At 42.0% G+C, this 21,199-nt stretch overlaps 1 protein-coding gene across 3 annotated transcripts in view; it reads left to right on the top strand.

The window, feature by feature from the left end:
- The first annotated feature begins 3,232 nt into the window (after positions 1 to 3,232).
- Positions 3,233 to 21,199, top strand: part of VRK2 (VRK serine/threonine kinase 2) — a 36,481-nt gene continuing 18,514 nt past the window's right edge. For all 3 annotated transcript variants that reach the window (XM_054290493.1, XM_054290495.1, XM_054290494.1), the window contains exons 1-7: positions 3,233 to 3,328; positions 3,472 to 3,612; positions 12,258 to 12,313; positions 12,811 to 12,880; positions 13,213 to 13,300; positions 13,438 to 13,546; positions 14,735 to 14,827. In XM_054290493.1, coding sequence (XP_054146468.1) covers positions 3,477 to 3,612; positions 12,258 to 12,313; positions 12,811 to 12,880; positions 13,213 to 13,300; positions 13,438 to 13,546; positions 14,735 to 14,827 — 552 coding nt within the window. In that variant the 5' untranslated portion in view covers positions 3,233 to 3,328; positions 3,472 to 3,476. The remainder of the gene's footprint in view (positions 3,329 to 3,471; positions 3,613 to 12,257; positions 12,314 to 12,810; positions 12,881 to 13,212; positions 13,301 to 13,437; positions 13,547 to 14,734; positions 14,828 to 21,199) is intronic.

Below are 21,199 nucleotides of genomic sequence, written 5' to 3'. Positions count from 1 at the left end.
AGGGACACAAATAGATCTCCCAGCACAAACTGGGAAGCACTTCTGAAACGTGATGCCTCCTTGTCAATGCTCTTAATACCGAGATGTTACATCTCTGGAGTAAATTTAGCCATGATATTTTAAGCATCAGTGAGATCTGGAGCAAAGCAGGGGAATTGAATGTGGGAGTGCCAAAATGTCAGTGTTAAATACCACAAAAGCATCACAATGCAGTGGTGAGAGAAGCTACAAGTGCTCACCTACTGTAGGAAACTTAAGGGGCTTTGTGCATGTGACACTGCAAGATTTCATATAATTGACTGCAATCTTTTGTATTCAAGCTTAGGTTTGAGCAAGGAGTAGAAAAAATTAAAATAAATGGAAGATGGACCAAATGTTTAATTTACGGTGCTTTAAGACAAAGACAGAAAGAAATACAGCTTCAGGACAGGTTTGCTGTCTTATTAAACACTTAAAACACTGCCTCCCTGAGAATCTTTAAATGAAGCCCATGATAAGCCAGCACAGCTGATTGTTACTCTCCAGAACATGTGCTTGAAAGACTTTGATATTGGTGGGATTTGTGCATTTTTACTCTTATTATTCATTCACATTTTACTCTTATTATTCATTCACATTCCTCCTACCAGGATTTTTGAATTTGGCAGGAGTGGTAGCTGTACCACCTTGAAGGGAAATTGCTTCCATGATAATTAGGCTTTCCTGAAAAACCCAAACCCCCACATCTGTAGTTGTTATGGTCATTCATCCCCTTTATCACATCTCCAAACTGCTAATTTGTAGCAAATGTGAAGAGGGCACTCGGCTTTATTTGATCAGCCGAAATGAAGAACAGTTTGGGAAGGTTTCTAATTGGTTGATTACAAGCAGGGGGAAAGAAAAAAGCCCCACCTCCATTTCAGTCCAACAGGAAAAGAGGATTTCTTAGGCCCACCCACAAAACACGTGCGTGTGCTATTTAACAGGGCCAAAGGGGCTAAGCAGATTAGAGCTTGTCTCAGTAAAGTCTTTAGTCTTTATTAATTTTTAAAACTATGTATGTATCAATTTAATTTTGAAGTGTCTGAAAGCAAACTATCAAAGCTTTGCTGGTAACACACACCTTTTTGTGGGCCTGCTGGTTATGGCTGTTTATTAACATAGATCTGGATTTAAAATAGAAGCTCATTCTTCAGGAATGGCCTGGTATGTGCAGGAACTTTTCTTTTAATATTTTCTTTTTAAATATGAGTCATATGACTAGTTTCTATTACATTCCTGTGTGGTTGTCTTTGAATGATTTTAACTTTTTGTGACTGATGAAAGCTTGAAAATCTTTAACTTTGCATCTATTCTCTCATTAAAAAAAGAAAAACCCAAACAAAACAAAAACCAAAAAACAAACAACCACACAAGCCCTCAGGTATTTCTCACAACTTGTAGGATAAATACCTTAAACCCTCTTATACCACACGTTAACATTGAATTGCACAAGTTGTGATAGAGCTCTAAGTTATTAAAGATGGTTCACTGTTCCTCAGAACTCCATGAATTATTCATACTTAACTTGTTTGGTTTTGTTTTTTTCCTCTACCTCATCTGACTTCTTTCACTTTCTTATGAAACTTTGTCACTTTCTAGGGAAACTTTGTGGGCAGGGAGAACCTGGAAGCAGGAAGCCCTTTGATAATGCTTTCATTTCACTTTAATCATGTGGATACCTCTTTGCAACAGATGAGCAAAGACGTTTTCTCCTTAAACAGAGATTTGTCCTCTGATTCCCAGGCAACTATTTTGAGGTAATTTTCTTCTGGGAAGATCCTTTACCCAGGTAACACATAACTCTGATAATGGTGATGGTTTCTTTGATGCTGAATTGGGCATCTGTGGTTGCTTTTTTAAATGAGCCAAACAACCCCAACACCACCCTCCTACAGTCTGTTTTGGCAATTGTTGCAAAGGGGAAAAACTCCACAAAATGCTTTATGAAAATTTTTAATTTGTTCCCTTTATGGCTGAGCTTGCTGCTGGTGATTCTTCAGCTGGTCTTTTTAGTTATGATAAAACCACAGAGCCTGCAAGACTGATGAAGCCAAAAGGCTTAATTATGTTACATAAAAGCTTAATTTACTGATGGCAATGCAGGCTTTGCAGTTGTAATATGTGTTACTACTTTTAAGTTTACTTGCAAATTATGTGGTTGCTGAAGTTTTGGATTTTGATTGTTCTTTTTAAGAAGACACGGGTCTTTTAAAAAAAAAGGCTTAAACTTTCAAGTTTTGTACCCTTTTTTTCTGGAAAAGGACTAGTAGTCGTGGTGTGGCGTTTCCCCCTCAGGTCTGCCTAGGTGGTGCGCACCTGGGTGAAGGGACCCTATCAATAAAGCAAAACTTGCACAAAATGGTGGCTTATGATCAAAGCTATGCCCTGGGATCTTGGGGATTTAAAACTCACCTCACTCACAGTGTCCTTTACTGCAATTTACAAGGGGATGGGCCTGATGGATTCCTGGCTCAGCAGCATCTCTCGTCTGTCCCTGCCTGGAACCAGCCTGAGGTGGCCATTACCTCTTCCACTGCGCTGTTCTGGGTGAGTAGGTGTGTTTTAGGTGGAAATGGTTACCCCTGACCGCTGCCAGGAAGATCCTGAGGGAAAACCGACGTGGCCTGAGGGAAGCATGGGACCGCGACAGTTCTGTGACTCCGCTGCACCTCCCCAACGCGCCTGGAGAACAGTTCGGCGGGTTTTTTTACTCCAAATCGTGGCAGCTGAGATTTTCTTTTTTTACCTCAGGCAGGAGACGGTCTGATCTCCTACTTCTCAGTGCACGAAATAATTTTTTATAAGTTCCTCCCTCGCGAAGCGCAGCCTCAGAAGCGGGAGAGCGGGAACGCCTGGGGCTGATGGCAGCGGACGCCATCTCCCTCACGATCTCCCTGCTCCATCTCTCTCCTTCTCCGTTCCCCTTAACGTCCCTGCTCCTCCGCGTCTCTTCTCCCGGAGCGAGTAGCCGGAACTCCCGGGACACACCGACTTTTCGGTCACCATCTCCCCGCTCCGTGCCCCCGAGGGGAGGCGGTGGCTGTGGCGCCGCCTCAGGGCGGGGCTGAGGGGAGGCGGGAATGGCGCGCGCCCCGCCCCGCCGCGCTGAGGGCCGTGAGGGGGCGGCTGCGGGAGTCCCCGGCCCGGCCGGGGCTGCCCCGGCCCTGCCCCGGGTTTCCCCGCCTCGGGTTTCTCGGCGGGAAGACGGCGTCCCGCCAGCCATTCCTCCTCCTCCGGCTGCTGCGGAAGTGCCCGGCTGGGAAGTTTGCGGCCGGCGGCGAGGGGAGGCCGGGGGGGTTCTGTGGAGGTGGGTGAAGGGGAGCGGGCTGAGAGACATCGCCCCCCGTCCCTGCTCCGTGCTGGCGGGCAGAGCGCATCGAGGGATGTTGTTACCACCTTCTGGCAGCAATCTTTCAACAAGCTTTCTCTTTCGTTTTCCCCTCCCTCAAGGTACCATGCCGCCCAAAGGTCCCGGCAAAGGCAAGCTGCCAGTCCCGCTCCCTAAAGACATGATCCTGAAAGACACCGAAGGAAAAACCTGGAGGCTGGGCAATCAGATCGGCCAGGGAGGATTTGGCCTGATCTATTTAGGTAAAATACTGCTGGTAATTAAGAGCGTGACTTGCAAATTTTTTTGTAACTTCTTGAACTGGAAAAGGCAGTAATTTTAAAAAGCGTGGTTTACATGCTGTTGGTGATCCTTGTTCAGGTGTGGTTTTCTGAGCTGTTGCTCCTGCTCCATTCCTGCTCGTGATGCAGAGTGTTCTCCATGGCCTGTCCAGCTCGTTTTGCTGGATGCTAACACGATTTTGTATGGATCTTGAGTGGGGTAACCCACGTGCCGCTGTGTCAAAGCACCGCCAGGTGATGTTTTTCAAAGTAAAAGTGCTTTTCTTAGGCACGGTTTTGGCCTTATGTCGCCTCATGCTCTGTAGCCCTCTTTCAGTTTCTGCTTGGGAAGTGTTATTTTCTGGCCAAGAGTAAATTAGTTTGGATCCAGGAAATGAAACAGTAACAATACTTAGCTGGGTGCTGCCTCTGAATTCACATCTTTTCAGCAGAGGTGGAAACAGTGTTCTGTATTTGCTCTGGCCTAGATAAGTTTCTGTGACTCCTTCAGAAGAAGCTACTGCATTTCAGTTTGTGCTCTGTGAGGAGTGAATAGCTCTGAAAGGCAGTTTGTAAAGCATTCTGGGTCACTGCAGAGGGTGTAATGTATGTTGCTGTTGCTAGTCTCTGAAAAAGAACAAATCCTGTGTCCAAGGCAGTTATTATGAGCTTGGTTTTTCTTTTTTTTCATGGCAGCATATAGAAACTAGTTCACAGTGTCTGTTTGGAGCTAAGTTGAGCTTGTATAGAGCAGTGAGGAATCACCTAGAAGCAGTTTACTGCATTGTCCCTGAAGCCTGTAACTATTTGAGTTACAATAATATTAACTATATTTGGAATATTGAGGCTTAAAACTTATTAAGCAAGTCACTCCTATACACAATCCAGCTTCCTTTTATGCAGAAATCAACTACAGATACAGTAGTAGTACATCCAAGAGGTTCCTGTGGTGAAGTTTCTGGTTTGGTTTCCTCTGGAATTTCTATAGTTCACACTGTTCCTCACTGCTCTCTGCTGACAGAGCCAGTGGGAATGACAGAGGTTTCAGGTAACAGAGTTGTCAAAGGGTAGGGCACTTGTTGAAGTATTTTCTTTTTCCTTTTGGTACATCTTACTACCTTGTTATGACCACCTTTGAAGCATTAGTTGGTTACATTTGAGAGGTGCTGTGAGCTGGGCATGTGAGAGAGGTTGCCATGAGAAAATGGACCTTAGCATGGGCTAAGAAGTAAAGGTGTCTCTGGGACCTTCCATTCCAAGATAAAGGACAGGGAGATGGGAACCTGCAGAAGTCTCCCACAGACAGAAAGGTGTAATGCTGTGTTCCTGAATCCCTCAGAATGTGGCTCTGTCATTCCCTGCTGCAGCCAAATCACACTGGACCTTGAGGGTGGCTTAGCACGTGGGATTCAGACAGTTCCAGACAGATTTGAGTTTTCTGCCTGATCACAGAGCCCACCAAGGTGGTTTCTTATACTAAGGTGTTTGTTTGTTGCAGTTTGGCTCCCACTGAACTGAGGGGGAGAGCAGTCAGTGGATTAGAATGAGAGTCAGGGACTCTTGGTTTTACTATTCTGTTTTTTGTAAGTGACAGCATGGCTGAGGAAATGCAGCTGCCACTTTTGTAATGGTATTTGTGTTCATTTAATCCCTTCTTTCAGCAGGAACAGTGAATGCTACCTGCAGCACTGCACTGAAGGCTCAGTTCCCCTTGTAGCTCATCAATTAAAGAGAAAATGGACATTCATCCCTAAGTATTGACACTGAAGCTTTCTCTTTTTGTTGTCCACCTCTTGATCTCTGATGTGTTTATATTAAAGTTTACCATTCAGCAGCTTCTTGATGCTACAAAATTCAGCTGTCTTTGAGAACCAGGGGGAGTGACAAGTTTTTGTGGTTAAGATACAGGTGTTTGAAGACACCCCCTTTGCTCTGTGCTGTTCAGACCTGTTTCAGAACTTCCACAGCAAGGTGTGAGAGCACCACTGACTTTGAGAGAAGGAGCTGTAGAGAGGTGGGGGACAGGAGGTTCGATTGCCTGCCAGGTATGAAGAGCACAGCCCTTTTACTAAAGTAAAGGTTAACTTTGCCAGCTATATCTTTTAATAAGTACTTTTACAGTAGCAGTGTAAAGATTTTGATGTGGTTGTTACAGCTTAATTTCCCATTAAGGGTATTCCATACTCCATTAATCTATAACAACGTTCTTGAGAAATTTTACAGTATCTCTGCAAAATCTATTTATTGAGGGTGCATTTTGTGGAAGAAGGTTCTGTTCACTAAATCAAAGCTGCTGAAAGCCATTTACTGACCCTGAGTCCCAGATGCAAATGTAGAGCTTCAGAACTTCTAATTGTGTGCATGAAAGTTACCATGATCTTCAGGTTCTGCCCTGTCTCACATATGCTTTCCCTTGTTTTCTGATTATTCTGACTCTTTCAAATCTGTTCCAAATTTTTGTGTTGCTGGTGCTAATTTGCTCTCAGGTAGAGCTGTTCCCCCTTTGGTAAGGGGAGCAGAATGAAGAGCACCTGTGGAAGGCTGGGACATTGGTGCTTTCACAACTCTGGTTTGTAGCCCTGTGGAGAGCAGTGGAAAATGAACCAAGAGCTGAGGAGCTTTACATTCTCTCATTTATCTCTCTGATCACAGCCAGTAATTAACACCAATCTTTGTATAAATCATTCTCTAGTCCTGCTGCAAGCACTCTATTAATGCACAATTTGGACTGAAAATTTAAGTGCAGAAAGGTCACACAGTGTTTTGTTAAGGTTCCTCTGTCACGTGGAGCCTGCTGCATCCAGTGCTATCTACTTGCAGGCTTCTTTCTCATTGAAAGGGATGGTTCTGATAAACAAAAATATTTTTTAAAATTTATGTACAAATGTTTGTTAGATGGTGGTTTTTATGTCAGAACTTACCACATTGTAAATGTGTTTTAATTTTATGAAGCTCAGGAAAGTAAGTATTGATAAAGTCATCATTGAACTGTACCCTGCTTGGAGATCAGTGTAGCCAGTGCACTTTCCTTTCCTTTTGAGGTTTTTTTCTCACATTTTCAAGGAAGAGAAAAATTTTTTTCCTGAGCAGTGATTAAATGAGTGAATATTGTCTTTTAATACCAGCAGTACAGGGAGCCCTGCTACTGGAGGAGGTAAGGAAGATGTCTGCTAGGTCCTGTTCTTTTAAGCTGGGGTCATAGTGCAGTCTAACTGCAGATATTCTGGGAATCAGGCTGAGGTGGGAAAGAGAGTTTGTTTCTGTTTCAGACTAATTTCCATGGATAATTTGTATAGTTGTGAGCAGGGATGTACCTGTGTCAAGGAAGAGAAGCATCGATGGAAGCACACTTGGTCCTGTTGTTCATTCCTTTGTTTGCTTGGGAAGCTGCTTTAGTAACTGCTTCTGGAGAAACAAAGTCCTTCAGCAGTTGCCTAAATTAAAATAATTCAGCAAATTAATTAAAAATGCAGTAAAATTATACCAAAAGATAAATTCAGCATGGCTTTTATTAGCTCAATGGAAGGACAGATCATAATAGCAAAGCCCTGCAATTAAAAGCACTAGCAGGTAACTCAGGTTAGGGATGGATTTTTCTCAACTTCAAGGTGAAAAAATAGCTGCAGGTGTGAAAATAAATTTGTTAGTAGACAAACACCACTTCAGGTAGGGTCTTTTTGTCTAGTCACTAATAATAACTATACAAATAGAGATACTGCAAGTGCCCTGTGTGTAGACAGACTAAATCATAAACTTAGTATGATTTTGCTACTCAGAGGCTACTTAGGGCTGCCTGACCTGCACTATCTCAAAAAGAGAAAATATTCCTTACCTTTACTAGTTCTTGCTGGTGAGTCCTTCCTCTGGAATCTTCCCCATTTCTTTTTTTCTTTTGGTCCCCTGTAAGCTGAAAGTCTTCACTTGGAATGTGTAACTCATTTTTGCACAGTAGTGGAGAGCTGTTACAAAGCCTGCAGAGGTCATTGCTCTTACACTGCAGTGTTCTGCCACATCATGTGTTGGGAACCTTCTTCCATATGCTGAGTAATGCTGGGAGGTCAGGAGAGCAGTTTTGATGGAATTTATTTATTATTTACCTTCAGTGGGGGATGGAGGAGGAGCTTTGGAGGACAGCTCAGGTACCTGTTGCCTCACAGAGGGCACTCCTTCCGTTGTCTTTGGCACCTGTACCCTGCTGAAACTGGCATTGTATCTTCTGAGTGGGCACCATGTCAGACCAGCAGATGGGCTGCAGCAGAATCTTGCCAGAAAACAGTTTGTGCATCAAGTTTTAAATATTGGAGGCCTGGGCTCCCATCTGAGAGTTCTGTAAGAGCAGGCCATGCAAAGCTTTTCTGCCTGGGGTTAAAGGATGTGTCATCCCTATTCCAGCTTGAAGTAATTAACTTTGAAAGTCAAACAATTGGCTTCCATTAATGTGGCATACAGAAACTCTGGTGAGTCAGGATTAGGCTTTCACAGAAACACAAGTAAGAAATGTTGTGAAATTGCCTTACCAGTACTGAATGCTCTTAACTTGGAGGCATTTGGAGTTACCTGCAAAACAGTAGAGCAGTTGAACATTATTTTGTCCCAAAATCAGTTTAGTTAGGTCCTGCAGAAGGTGGGTCTAGTGGAGGGTTATGTATCTGTAATCTGTATAAAACCTCTCTACACACTTAAAGCTAAAGGAATAAGAATCTTGAGTAAAACCTGGTCAAAACCCTGCTCAGCAAAGTGTCTGTCCAGGAAAAGATGCTGCTTCTATAAAGTAACAGAGAAGCAGATCTTCCTTAGGCTGCAATGAAAGCAGGGTGTAAACACCCTTCAAACATGGAATGTTTCAATTTTTGGGAGATATTGGATATTGTAGTGTCAGGGAGGGGGAGGCAATGTGCTTTGTTTGCCTTGGCACCTTCCCTATGTAGGAAATAGATGAAGTTGTATCTAATTGCAAATGCTGTTTTTTATTGTGTACATTTTGTTTTTAGTAATTCTAGTGCTGCAGCTTGGGTCTTTTTTATCATAAGATGCTCTGAGCAACACTCCTTCCCTGCTCTTACCCAGTGAATTTAACAGCTCTTGGCTTGAACAGAGTCAGAACTTCTCCAGCTTTTTTATAGGTAGCCTGTAACTTGAGAAATGTGATATTTTTGAGATTGGTTTCAATTTCTGCAAAAACTAAGCTGATATATCACTCCTCAGGATTAGCTAATGAATGAGACAAAGCAAAAATAAAATAGTAGCAACTAGAGAACTTCTGAAAATACTTTTATTTGTGTTTCCCAAACAAATCCATCCTCAAAATATCCAACAGTGGCAAAGACACCAGCTGTGGACAGGAGCAGGGCTGTTTCTCCAAACTGCCAAATCAATGCTGTTTTCTTTTCCACTGTGTAAACTTTGTCAACAAAAGTGGTTCTGTGAGAGCCATTGAAAATATTTCACCATATTCCAAATGTGACTGCCACAAATTAACTGCTGAAACTACAGCAAGCACGTTTGAACTGGCAGAGGGAATTGGCACGTTCCTCTGTCAGGCTGCAATTGTGCTGTGTGCTCGTCGGAAATGGCAGTTCAGCCACAAACACCCTTTTGTTACCATTGCTGGTGACCATTTAGAGAGTGCCATTAATTAAGGATGTGGCACTCAGCACCAAAAAGGATGAAATTCATGGTTAAGGTGGATGGTAAGGCCATAACTGCTGTGCTGGGTGAAACCAGGGAATCCTGGGCATGGGTTAATTCCAGGCGAGGTTTATGTGCAGGCACAGCAGTTGGGAATCATGGCTGGGATGTGAATCTTCCTGCCCTGCTTTATTTCAGAGGGCATTTTAAAGCTGTGTGCCCCACTCTGGTGTGCTGGCTGTGACTGGATTGAAGGGGAGGGAGGAAAAGCAGAGCTGTGTCCTTTGCCCTCTGCAAATGTTTTGTGAGACTCCTCTTGGCATGAGGTGAAAGCAGCCCCAGCCTCCTTCACAGCTACATCCTGCACCAGTGCTCCCAGTCATGCAGACAATGGTTTGGGGGGTGTGTGTCTGCAGCAACACCCCCTCCCCAAATGTCAGGGGTTGTGCATCTCTGGTTGGCAAAAGCAGCAGAAGCTGGGAACTTGTGCACTTGTTATGCTATTTTAAGGGCTTTTTTGCAAACATAATCTCACCATATAGTGCTCCTGGTACCCTCTGTGAGTGCTTATCTGCCATCAGGGACCTCCTGCCTATCAGCACTGCTCTCCTGCAGAGTCTCTGCTCACTGTCCTGCAGTCTGCATTTACTGATTGTAATATTATAAATAGCCATGTGCTACCACACAGAACGAGGCTAGCACATGGCTAATTATGAGTGTACAGTAATTAACTATGAGCTAAACTCGCAGGAGAGTATGTGGTGCTGGTCTATGAGGTATGTAATCAGACTGTTTGTTAAACCTTGGGAGCCTTTCCAGTCTGTTAAATAACTATACATAGTAATGAGACAATTTTTAAAAAAACATTTATGTTTATTTATGGACAAAAAAATAGTCTGTCTTTTTTCTGAGCTGTGACTGGAGTATTGCTGGTTGGCATCTGAAAGGGTAATTAAAGTGGAGTAACAAAAGGTGCACCTACAACTTCTGCTCACCTGTATGGGTGAGACTGATTGTCCCAGCATTGTCTGTGTCAGAGCTTTAGTGCTATTTGTGGGGACTGTAGTGCCTTGTTCCATGCATGTGCAGTAAAAATACCTTTTCTCCTTTTGTACACTTGAATGGAACTCATTTTGTGGGGCACCTGTTCCAGTGTCCTGTTGAGCTATGACTTTTCTCCCTTTTCACTTTGTAACCATTGCTGGTTGTGTTTGGGTGTGTTTTCCTTCAGGATGTGTGACTTTCAGTGTGACTCCAGAAGCATCCAAGCCAGCACAGTGTAAGAACCACGGGGGTGAAGCCCTTTTGCTGGGCTACCTCCTGTTAATTGCTCCTCTTCATTACCCTGACAGCTGTTACTCTGTTCCAGATTACCATGAACGAGGCCTCTTTTATAAAATGTCAAGAAGTCTTCAGGGAAGTTAGATCAGCCTCTTTCAAATACATTTAAATTTGATACTTGCCTGCACCTATCAAACCTCTGTTAAGTAACTTGGTATTGAATTACATTTTCTTATCCAGAGGTTCTTTTCTGATCTGTGCCAGTAAAATGAGCACATCAGATTCTGTTTGGGTGATGTGATGTTGTTGAATGCAGTGATAACATATGGGATGTGCTCCTTTTACTAATGTCTTCTATGAACATATATTCTATATGTGGCAGAGAAAAAGGAAAGATATAAATGCCTGTGCCTTAATTCCCACTTCAGTACAAAAATATGGTAAGAGCAAAGTGTACCAAAACTTCCCTTCTAGTAGATTTAATGTGTGTTCTGGATGTGACTGTTACTTGTGTGAGTCTATGGACAGTTCACACCTTCCAATGCTACTGTTTTAATATTTGAATTTTATTTTAATGTGTTATTAGCACAGCAGCATTCACATGGGGAAGTGTCAGTGGGGAGCCTGTGGGTGTTTGGGGTGTGTACCCTGCCAGATTCATCCCAGATGCTGAATAGAACTGAAGGAAGATGGCAGCTGAAGGAAGCTGTTCATTGTAGAAGTGTTTTTATGCCTTGACCATCAAAAACAGTAAGCTTGGATGGTTTGATTAGATCCAAGTTTACTAGATTTTTATTATGCGGATAAAAGGGCTCTATTTTTGTGTGTGCTCATGGTTGAAGTGTTTCACACCTGGACTGTTGTTGGCATTTGATCATTATCAGAAGTTTGAAAGGGACACTTATTTCCTAGGAATTGTATTCTTTTTGCCTTTCTTCAGTGATGATTCTAAAAGATGATTTAGTCTCATTAAATTTTAATCCCAGTGTAGCTCTATGTAGCCTCAGTAGTATCAGAGAGAGCTGATAGTTCTCTCAGGGTCAGAAGAAAATGGGATTGCATTGTCTGTGCACAGAGGTTCTGTCTCCTGGGCTGTAATTGGCACATGTGGTCAATTATTGTTTTGAAATCTCTACTTGCACTGAGAGGCACAATCCCTCAGCTCCCCTTTAGGCAGATGGTGGCTGTGCTATCCCCAACTTAGGCCAGTGTCTAAATAATGCCAGAATAGAAATCAAGGTTCTAGGGCCAAATTAATTTGTGTTGGAGGAAAGCAGACAATCCTGTCTAGAGGCATAATGTAGGTCAGAACTTTAAAGTGGTGTCTTTGTCACGACAGCAGATTGACAGCAGCCCAATACAGTGGTTTTCCAATTGGCTGGAATGGCTTAAACAGGGTTCTGTCCTAATGGAATGGCTCATTGTGGTGCCAATGTGCACTGAGGACATCCTGCTTACTCCTTAATTAACATCCAGGGGACACTTCTGAGAACAGGGCTTCAAATTGCTTCTCTACTTGTTGATTAAAACTTCTCTCTGTGTGTTGGTTTTGTTTTGTATTTCTTTGAACTTGGCAAAGCTCTGACCTTTAAAAGCAGGAATTCAGACTATCTTTTGGTGTGTATTTTTGGTTGCCTGACTCGGTGTTAGCACAGTCTTTATTTGCAATTACATTTTGTTGCATACAGCTTGATCTCCATATCTTTGTTCCTTTACAGCATCCCCTCAAATTCAGGTTCCTGTAGAAGATGATGCAGTGCATGTCATTAAAGTGGTAACGTGCAGATCTCATTTCTAAATTATTAACTTGCATGCAGTTCTTTCTCTTAATTATCCACCCTTATTTTCAGCATTTGGTCTTTATTGCATGCTTGTTGCTTTTGGTGCTCTGGGTTTTTTATATCCTTTGCCTGCTTGGGGATATATTTGGCATTTCCATGACACACAGTATTTCCTTGACTTGATTTTTTTCCTTGATTACAACCCTTCAACAGTTTAGTAAGGAAAATTAGACTATGATCTCAAACACACCTGATCTCAAATATTTCTGAAAATAGTGTCTTAAATAATATCTAAAAGAATCTGTGTTGTTTATGAAAATGCATTGCCAAGCAACTTTTCTTTTTAGCTACCTAAATTAAATTTCAGGTGCCATGGGATCTGGGAGATAAAAGGGGTTTCATTCTCTTGGTATTTCTTATATGCTTCTCTTAAGAAACTGTTGTCTTTCTAAGGCCTTTTATGGTACTAACTTTATTTGTTTCTCAACAGGAATATCTTGAAAATGGCCCCTTGTTTTCTGAGCTGAAGTTTTACCAGAGGGCAGCAAAACAAGAGCATAGTAAGTAATGTCTGAGGTAGAGGTAAGGACAAGTCTGGGTTTAACTACCTTTGTTAAGAACTGTTGCTTTAGAGCTTGAAAGCCAGAACCAGTGGCAGCTCATGCTGTGCTAGTTCTGGATTGCTGTAGGTTTTGTTATTTGGGTCTTGGTCTTGTCCTTTCTGGTCAGAGGAGAGAACAGAAGCCAAGCAGCCAGAACAGGGCCACATTTATTGTCTGTACACCAAGGAATGGACTCCAGAGACAGGCCAGCCCTAGGACAGAGAAAACACCCCACACCTGGAGTTCTCAGCTGCCTTTAACTCAATGTTATGTTCTTCTTGTTATTGCAGTAAGAAAATGGATGAATCTCAAAAAAATAAGATGTTTAGGAATTCCAGTGTTTTGGGGATCAGGCCTGGCTGAGTACAAGGGAAAAAGGTAATGAGATAAATGGTAATTAAGCCTCAGATTGGCTGATGACCCATTTTCAAAAATGGAGATTTAGTCCTTTCAATCTAACTCAAACTTGCAGTCATGTCTGAAAGGATTCCTCCCTTTTCTGTGTTTTCTCATAGCTACAGGTTCATGGTCATGGAGAGACTGGGGCAAGACCTCCAAAGAATCTTTGAAGATTGTGGCAGCAGGTTTAAGAAGGAGATTGTTCTGCAGCTTGGGGCACGGATGGTAGGCACAGAGAGAGGAAATTGCTGTGTCTCAAATTTGCTGAGTTCAACTAGAGAATTGTCTTGCTCATACAGCTCCTTTAGGTGGCTGCTGAGTTTAGAATTAAATGTGTAAATGCTATGTATTTTCTTATTTCTCTGGGGTTTTTTAGGGAAAAAGGTACTTAGTAGAAAATCAAGACTCCCCTACAGACTGAAATTTGGTCAAACCAATTTTTTTTCTAATGGGTTAAAACACAGACCATCCACTTCAACCTGTGTGTCTAGACCGAGATGTGTAAGCCTATTCTCGTGTTTCAGCATGTATTGATTTTTTTTCAGTGTCTGAAGGGTATTGTATTAGACATCCATATTTGTCAAAGTTCACAATTGCATGCCTGAATGCCAAATTTTCACTGTGTTTGCTGAACACACTGATCATACAGGCCAGGATTTGGCCAGTCTGCAAATACCAGTTTTGTTCTCAGATGGGTGTCACTGGCACATTCCAGAAAGTTACATATGTGACAGAAAGTTACATAAGTGCTCCTTTGTAACATAATTTGTGTTGTGAAATACTGTGAATACTGCTATGGCTGAGCAGAGGTGGACAGAAAATGGAGTAGAGGCAATGGTCTCAAGTTAGAGAAGAGGAACTCTTAGACTGGATGCATCCAAAGCATCTCTTTAACCTAAATAGAATATTTTTAAAAAAATTGAAGGCCTTTCATAGTCACATAATTCATAAACTTGTAACACTCCAAAACTCAGGATTGGCTTGTCCTTTGGATGAGTTGCCAAGTGCAAATGGGTTTTTTAATAATTAGAGGAGCTGGAGGTGTTGATGCAGGGGGCTGTGACATGAGATGCTGGTCATGTCATAGCTGGCAGGATCAAATGTATGCCAGACCTTTAGAGCTGATGGAATGTGATCTTTGCAAGAGCTTGGTGTTCTCAGCATCTCCTCTGGTGTTTGTAAAGTACTGGGTTCATTCTGGCTCTGTGATTTAGGAGCTGGTACTCAGGGAGTTCCATAGGGATATCTCAAGCAGAGTATGGCTTGTTTCTGCTTTGCCATCATTAGTCCCAGCAAAATTTGTCAGCTCAGTCTATGCAGCTCCTGGTTCCCCTGTCTAAGTAAGATCTATTTGGGGGCAGAGTGAAGAAGATGATGATGATGATGTTCTCTCTGTTCTGAACTCTTTCCTAGTTGGATACTTTGGAGTACATACATGAAAATGAGTATGTCCATGGGGACATTAAAGCAGCAAATCTTCTGCTGGGCTACAGCAATCCACACAAGGTGAGCATGTTTACTTATCTGCACCTTTACTGTGTTTATAACCATTGAAAAGTTTTAAGTTTTGCAAATGTTTTGCTTTCCCAATTCACATATTAAAAGGAGTTTATGCATGAACATTCACATCCCCTCACAGCAGATCTGAGAGTGGCTCTGTGGAGCTTGAGGGCTGAGAAAGAAGCAGGACAAAGCTGGGCTTTGTTCCCTCTGTGTTCTGGTGACTGGGATAGTGCTATGGATGAGTAAACTAATGAAGAGGATAAATTGTGGGACCTAATTGCTGCTCTAGGTTATACCAGTAAAGGATTGGATGTGGCCCATTGTACTTTCATTCTGGGAAGTTCTAGATTTCTAATATTGCCATGAATTGTTTCCATGCCCTAACTCACTGTAGTGGATAGAACAGGTAAGTAGGATTAAAGTTGCTATTCTCTAGCACTCTGAAGCCAGCCTTGAAATGGAAGCGTTTGGGTGAAAAGTTTTAAAACAAATCTTTTGGTCCTGTCTATTCCACGTGCTCTTCTGATGTCTTTTTTTCTTCAGGTAATAAAATCTAAGTATGCTTTTTTAATTGGAAAAAAAATCATTTAGGAAAAAAGGACATCTCCAACTTCACTTAAATATAATTAGCTGTAAGCAATACTTCTTTCAATTTTGGTTTCTCTGCTGCTGTGATAAAGAACCAGATCTTGCAAAGCAGCTCACTGCCATTGGAGGTGAACCATTTGAGTATATCTCCTCTTTTTAAAAGCTTCAACTTAAATGGCTGAGTCAAATTTAACTTGTCAGCTTTCTGAAAGACATCATTTGAAACACAGCATGGCTGTTTAAGACAACCCTGGTTTATACAGTGGGAGCAGCCAGTGCATAATCACAGTTTATGGTGTTCTGCTGAATCCAGAGGAGGAGGCTCTTTAGAGCCAAATTGATTTGCAACCATTAGCATAACTCAAATGACTTTTCTTTTGTCTTGGCTATTGTATATTTTTATGAGAGCAAGAAATGCTGCTGTTTTTCAAATTGCAATCACTTTGGAAGTGTCCACTTCCAGCAATCATAAAATGTTAAGACTTAGAGCTGACTTGGGATTGGGCAGGTTGCTGGGTGATTTTATGATTTGTTTCATGTGTTATTTGTATGAAGATTGTGCTGCACTTGTAATTTGTTTAATGATAGTAAATTAATTGACAGGTTAAAAAAAAGGTACTTGTGAGTTACTGGACAGAGGTTTTAGTGTTTATTTTCTAGGGTTTATTAAATAAAAGAAATCAGTAAATCTCCAGTTTGAGCAGCTCCTAACTCAACATGTACAAAGTGTACATCACTGCTGGGAGGTTTGCTGCAAAATTTTGTTTCACCAAAATTTATCTTCCATTGAAATTATTCTATAAAACTTTTTAAAAAGTTCCCATTCTAGTTCAGAAGTGCTAATGGGGAGAATTTCTAATATTTGCTTGCATTTCTATGGTCTGAATTAAATTTTCATTCCTGTATGTGTGAAGTGTTTGTGCCACCTTTCTCACTCTGCCAACACAGTGAATAACTTGATTGCCTTGGTCTTGGTTGTTTTTTTTTTTTTAAAGTAAAATGATCAACCTAATCTCATAAATAGGGAGTGAGAGCATCTAGCCTGTGGCAAACTCCAACTCAGGAGTACAAGCCCAGGGGCTTCTCTAGCTCCAGTGGGAGTTGGCATAATAAAACTGCCTGACCTAATGATTTCTGTTATGAGGTTTTTCAAAAATTTAATGCCAGTGGGTTCTTTCTCTTTAGGGTCTAGGATTTTAAGAGAAAATATATTGTAAGTGTAGAATGTTGTAAGTATAGAATTAAAGAAACTTATTTTTAAAAGAAACCAAAAACTCATCTCTTAAAAATAATATTAATCTCTATTCAAAATATAATTCTGTATTCTGTTTTGGTAAAGAGATAAATCTCTGTTCAAAAAAGCAGGTGTACCTGTATACTAAAGTTTATCTTTTTTTGCAACTGCAGAAAGTCAGTGACAAATTTGCATCTAGGAACACACATCAGCAGTCACTAAATGACAGAAAAAAATGCAATTTTCCTGTGTTAGACTTCCTGCTGCTGGTCTCTCTCTCTCTTCTGTAAATTAACTTGGTGAATTTACACCAAAGCAAATAAATAAGAGTCCCCTTTCTCAAAGGGCATATGAAATCCATACTGCTATCCCCTGCTTTCTGTGGCACGGCAGAGAAACAAATAAAGTCAAGGTGCTGTCAGTGTGTGACCTCCAGATGATGGTTAGAACCAGGGAGAGGCTCCAGTGAGTGCCCTCAGAGAGCTGCAGATGTGCTCACAGGGGCAGCAGGGCCATCCCTGAGTTCCAGGTCACAGGATCAATTCTGCACTCAGTGGCTCTGAGCAGGGACTGCCAGAGCAGCACTGATGGACTGAGGGACTGCACAGCCCATGAATCTCACACAGGCCTCAAAGGAAACCTGGAGTCATCAGAACTATCAATTACAGGTGAAGCACAGCCTCAGGGCTGGGGAGAGTTAAAGATGACTCATTGCACGGTCCAAAATGTTTGTATGATAAAGCAGAACAAGCAGCATCTATAGACCCTGAAAGAAATTTAAATCCCTCCTTCTCATTTAAATGGTGATGCTATTAAGAGGGGCAAGTGGTCACCAGATAAGAGCTTAAAATCTGCATTTTAAATAAATGAGATTTGGGAGAGCACCTCGTGCAATCATCTTGTAGCATTTTTCCCCATGGGTTTTATGGGCAGACATGTTGCAGACTCAAGTTTGGGTTTAAAAGCTGTGAATTTTAATTGTATGTGCACCTCAGTCCTGATTTTAAATGTTTCTTAGACCAAGTCAGTTACATTATAGAACTCTGACTTGATTATCGGAGATAGAAAAATACAAAATTGTTTCAGAAGATACAGAAATCATGCATTGATCTTTTGGGAAAAAGTTGCATGAAAGCAATTCTGATTTCAAGCTGTTTTTCATTGTGAGGTGAATCATCACGATTCCTGCTTTTTAGTCCACTGGGACAGACTTGCTGAAGTGCAGGTGAATTGAGAAACAATCAGATCTTCTCTGTTCTCCTCCAGGGCAGAGATGCCCTGTGCCCCTTCCCCTCTCTCTGCTGGTAACCACAATGGACCTGAGTCTGCCTTTACCCTTCTTGTAGCCCAGTGCCCAGCTGAACCTGACAGCACTCTGGCCATTAGCAACCAATCTGCCTCTTATTAGCAGGTATCTACTTAATTATTTACAGGCATGACGTAACCTAGGAATGGAAACACAGAGAAAATCACTGTACTTCATCCTCCCAGCAATAAATCTCCTGCTCTGTCCTTCAAGATAAAGGGAATACCATGAAAATCCAGAGGGCCAGGCTAATAACTGCCCAGCTCAGTGCAGTTAAATATCATCATGGGTCCAGGCTGTAAGAATTGTGTGTGTTTAGCAGATATTTAGCACTTCAGACACCAAGCACTGTGAGGGAGTCGTGCACAGAAAGGGCAGGGAATGGCTGAAACTGTGGCTGGCTTCTCGTGCTCACAAATAATTATTTGTGCCTGTGATGATTCACTTGACCAAGAGCACATTTATGTGTGCATGAAATTAAAGGTGAAGACTTTAGAAATCTGGCTCATGGTTGAGAACAAAAATCTATTAATGACAGACTGTGCTAAGCACTGCAGAGCCTTTTGCAGATAGGGCTACTATGTAAAGAAGAGAAACCTGAACAAAAACAAGAGTTAAAATAAGTGAGTGGGAAGGAGTGTACACTGTGCCACAGCTAAACCCAGCTGTTCTGGGCTTTTCCCTGCTACATTTTCATAATCCACAGCACCTTTTCTTATTCCAGTGTCCTGTTTGTCTTGGTTGCTCTGCTCTGTTTTGTTCTTTTTTTTTTTTTTTGTTCCTTGTTTGCTTTTCCCCAAAAAAAGCATGCAGATAAAAAATATTTATGGTATTGAAACACATACTAAAACTGCCTTAATTTTTGCCAGTATTCTCTAACACGCTTTTCCCCTTCCCCATACCCTTAAAAAATCCACAACAACTATAAACTCTAAATGAGCTACCTCTACCATGTTCTGAGCAAATTTGGAAGGGCATGCAGTATTACATTATCAAAAAGTGACAACTAGCTATAAAGAACTATATATCTTTTTAATGATGAAAGGGTTATAATGAGAATTGATGAAATGAAATTAATGGTAATTTAAAATAACATAGTCATTCTGATAATGGTTGTGGCAAGGTTGTAACAGTGCCTTGCTGGTTTTGTACAAGCTGAAGGGGGATTGATTTTTGTGGGTGGCCAAGAGGCTTTGCCTTGAGGGGCTGCCATGTTTGTGGACAAAATCTGATGTGAAAATTAAGGAAGTGATAAATGGCCCAGCCAGAAAGAAGCTGACCTGGTACACTCATGGCCAACTTTTGAGGAGACCTGCTGTGATCAGATGTCAGGATCACCCTGCATGTGAGTGCCTTTAGGAAGCAGTTGCTTCTTTATTTCCAGGTCTTTCCATCTTCAGTCAGTGCAGGATAACCTAAAGTTCCTTCTCGCTGTAGGGGGTTTTCAGTATAAATTGAAAACTGCTCTGCTGATATGGCTACTGAGGGTGTTTTATGCAAATCCATTGGTTAAAAATGTGCTGCATTACGGAGCTACCTTAAAAATAAAAAATTACAAAGTGATTTTGTAATTACAAAGTGTGATAGGATAAGTGGTGGGGGGGGGTTAAGTTTGCCTAGCAAATATTTGTGGCTGCTTTCTGGGTGGCCTGGTGTTGGTATAGTTTGAAAGATCACCAAGGCTGGGCTGTCATATGGGAGTCTCTATCACATAAGCTGGCATGCCCGGCCCAAACCAGAGAGCTGCCACAGGTGCTGTGGGTGTATTTTCTTTCCTAACAGTTGAAGTCTTATTTTAATGTAGGCACAGCCTTAATTTTTAAAGGTATTTGATCTTCCTGTCTGTGTCAGAAACCTGTAGTCAAGCAGAACACAAAGCACAGTGCTGAGTCTGGAAGAATGCACCTCCTAGGCTCTTCTCTCCTTCCCAGCCCACAAAGGAGGCAGCAGACTCACAGAACTTGGTTTTTAGGGTAATTTGAGTGAGTTCTCTGGCTGTGGGCTCAGTTAGGGCAGACCAGAGCATCAGGAATGCACCAGAGAACGGATGCAGGAGAAAATCAAATCAGTCAGCCCAACCAAGCTGATGCCCTGTCCCAGATTTTGTAGCCATCCACGCCTCTGGTCTTTGATCTTGTATCCCAGTTTGGCTGGGCTGTCAGGTGAGAAACATCATCAATAATCTTAAAAGCGACCCCCCTGCAGGAAGTGAGGGCTGCAGCCTGGCTTACACGCTCCAGATAAGCTCAGATCCTGCAGCAGAAACAGTAAAACCAAGAGACCAGCAATCCCAGGATTTGAAGCTGCCTGCAGCACAAACAGGAATCAGAAGTTGAACAGAATGTGGTACAAAGTAATGTGTTACATTTTCTTGAGGCTTTTTTGTTTGTTTGTTTTTGCCTTTTCCAGGACTGACATAATTAAATAGCAAGTGAGTGCCAGGAAAGTTTGTTTTAGACTTTTTTAGGATAAACTGTTTTGTAGCCAAAGAGGAAACTAAACTAGCGTTCAAATAAGATGTTTTTCTTTATCATATAATCAGATTTAGTTGCAGTGATCTCTATGCCTTCAGATGATTTTCAGCTTTTGCCCCAAAAGTCTGTGGATGGAATGCTGATTGTGGCACTATTGCAGTACACGCAATTTGGGCCAAATGTTTTTCTCTTACATTGATTTAACCCCATGTATTTGCTTCAGAGTAACTGAGAGACCACAGTTTGGTTCTGTGGCTTTTTAAAATGCTTTCTAAATTCAGGAGTGGTTCACTGGGTTGGGGAGGGCTGGTTTGCTTTGTTTCAGCCTACTTTGAATAGTTTATATAGGAAGTTAGTGACAGTGGCATTCCAAAGGGCTGGATTGCAGGTGGGCCAGTGCCCAGCAGCTCCAGTCCAGCTGGGGAAGCTGCTGCCTCTTCCTCTGGCTTTGAAGGTGCACAGAAGAGTTGATTTGGAGGAGTCTCAGCTGCTGGAAAACCCAAATGGGGAAGGGAGGGAGTGTGTCTGCTGAAGTGAGGGGAGGAAGGGGTCCCATAAGCAACGTGAGGCTGCATGAAAGGCATATTGCAGTTTATGATGTCTGGATGCCCACCTGGAGAGCAGAGAGCTCAGGAACAAAATGAAATGACTGAAATCCTGCTCGACTCTGAAATAAGATAAGAGTATAGTAGTGGAAGGATTTAAATGGGGAGGGCAGCTGTTATAGCCCCCAGTTGTACATATTTTATCCTGAGGCACCATTTGGTTTAATA

The sequence above is a fragment of the Melozone crissalis genome, unplaced genomic scaffold (assembly GCF_028551555.1).
Source record: "Melozone crissalis strain CALT ecotype California unplaced genomic scaffold, PUWL_Pcris_2 ptg000081l_1, whole genome shotgun sequence".
Lineage (NCBI taxonomy): Eukaryota > Metazoa > Chordata > Aves > Passeriformes > Passerellidae > Melozone > Melozone crissalis.
Note: the sequence above shows the minus strand (reverse complement) of the source record. Positions and strands in the feature narration are given on the sequence as shown.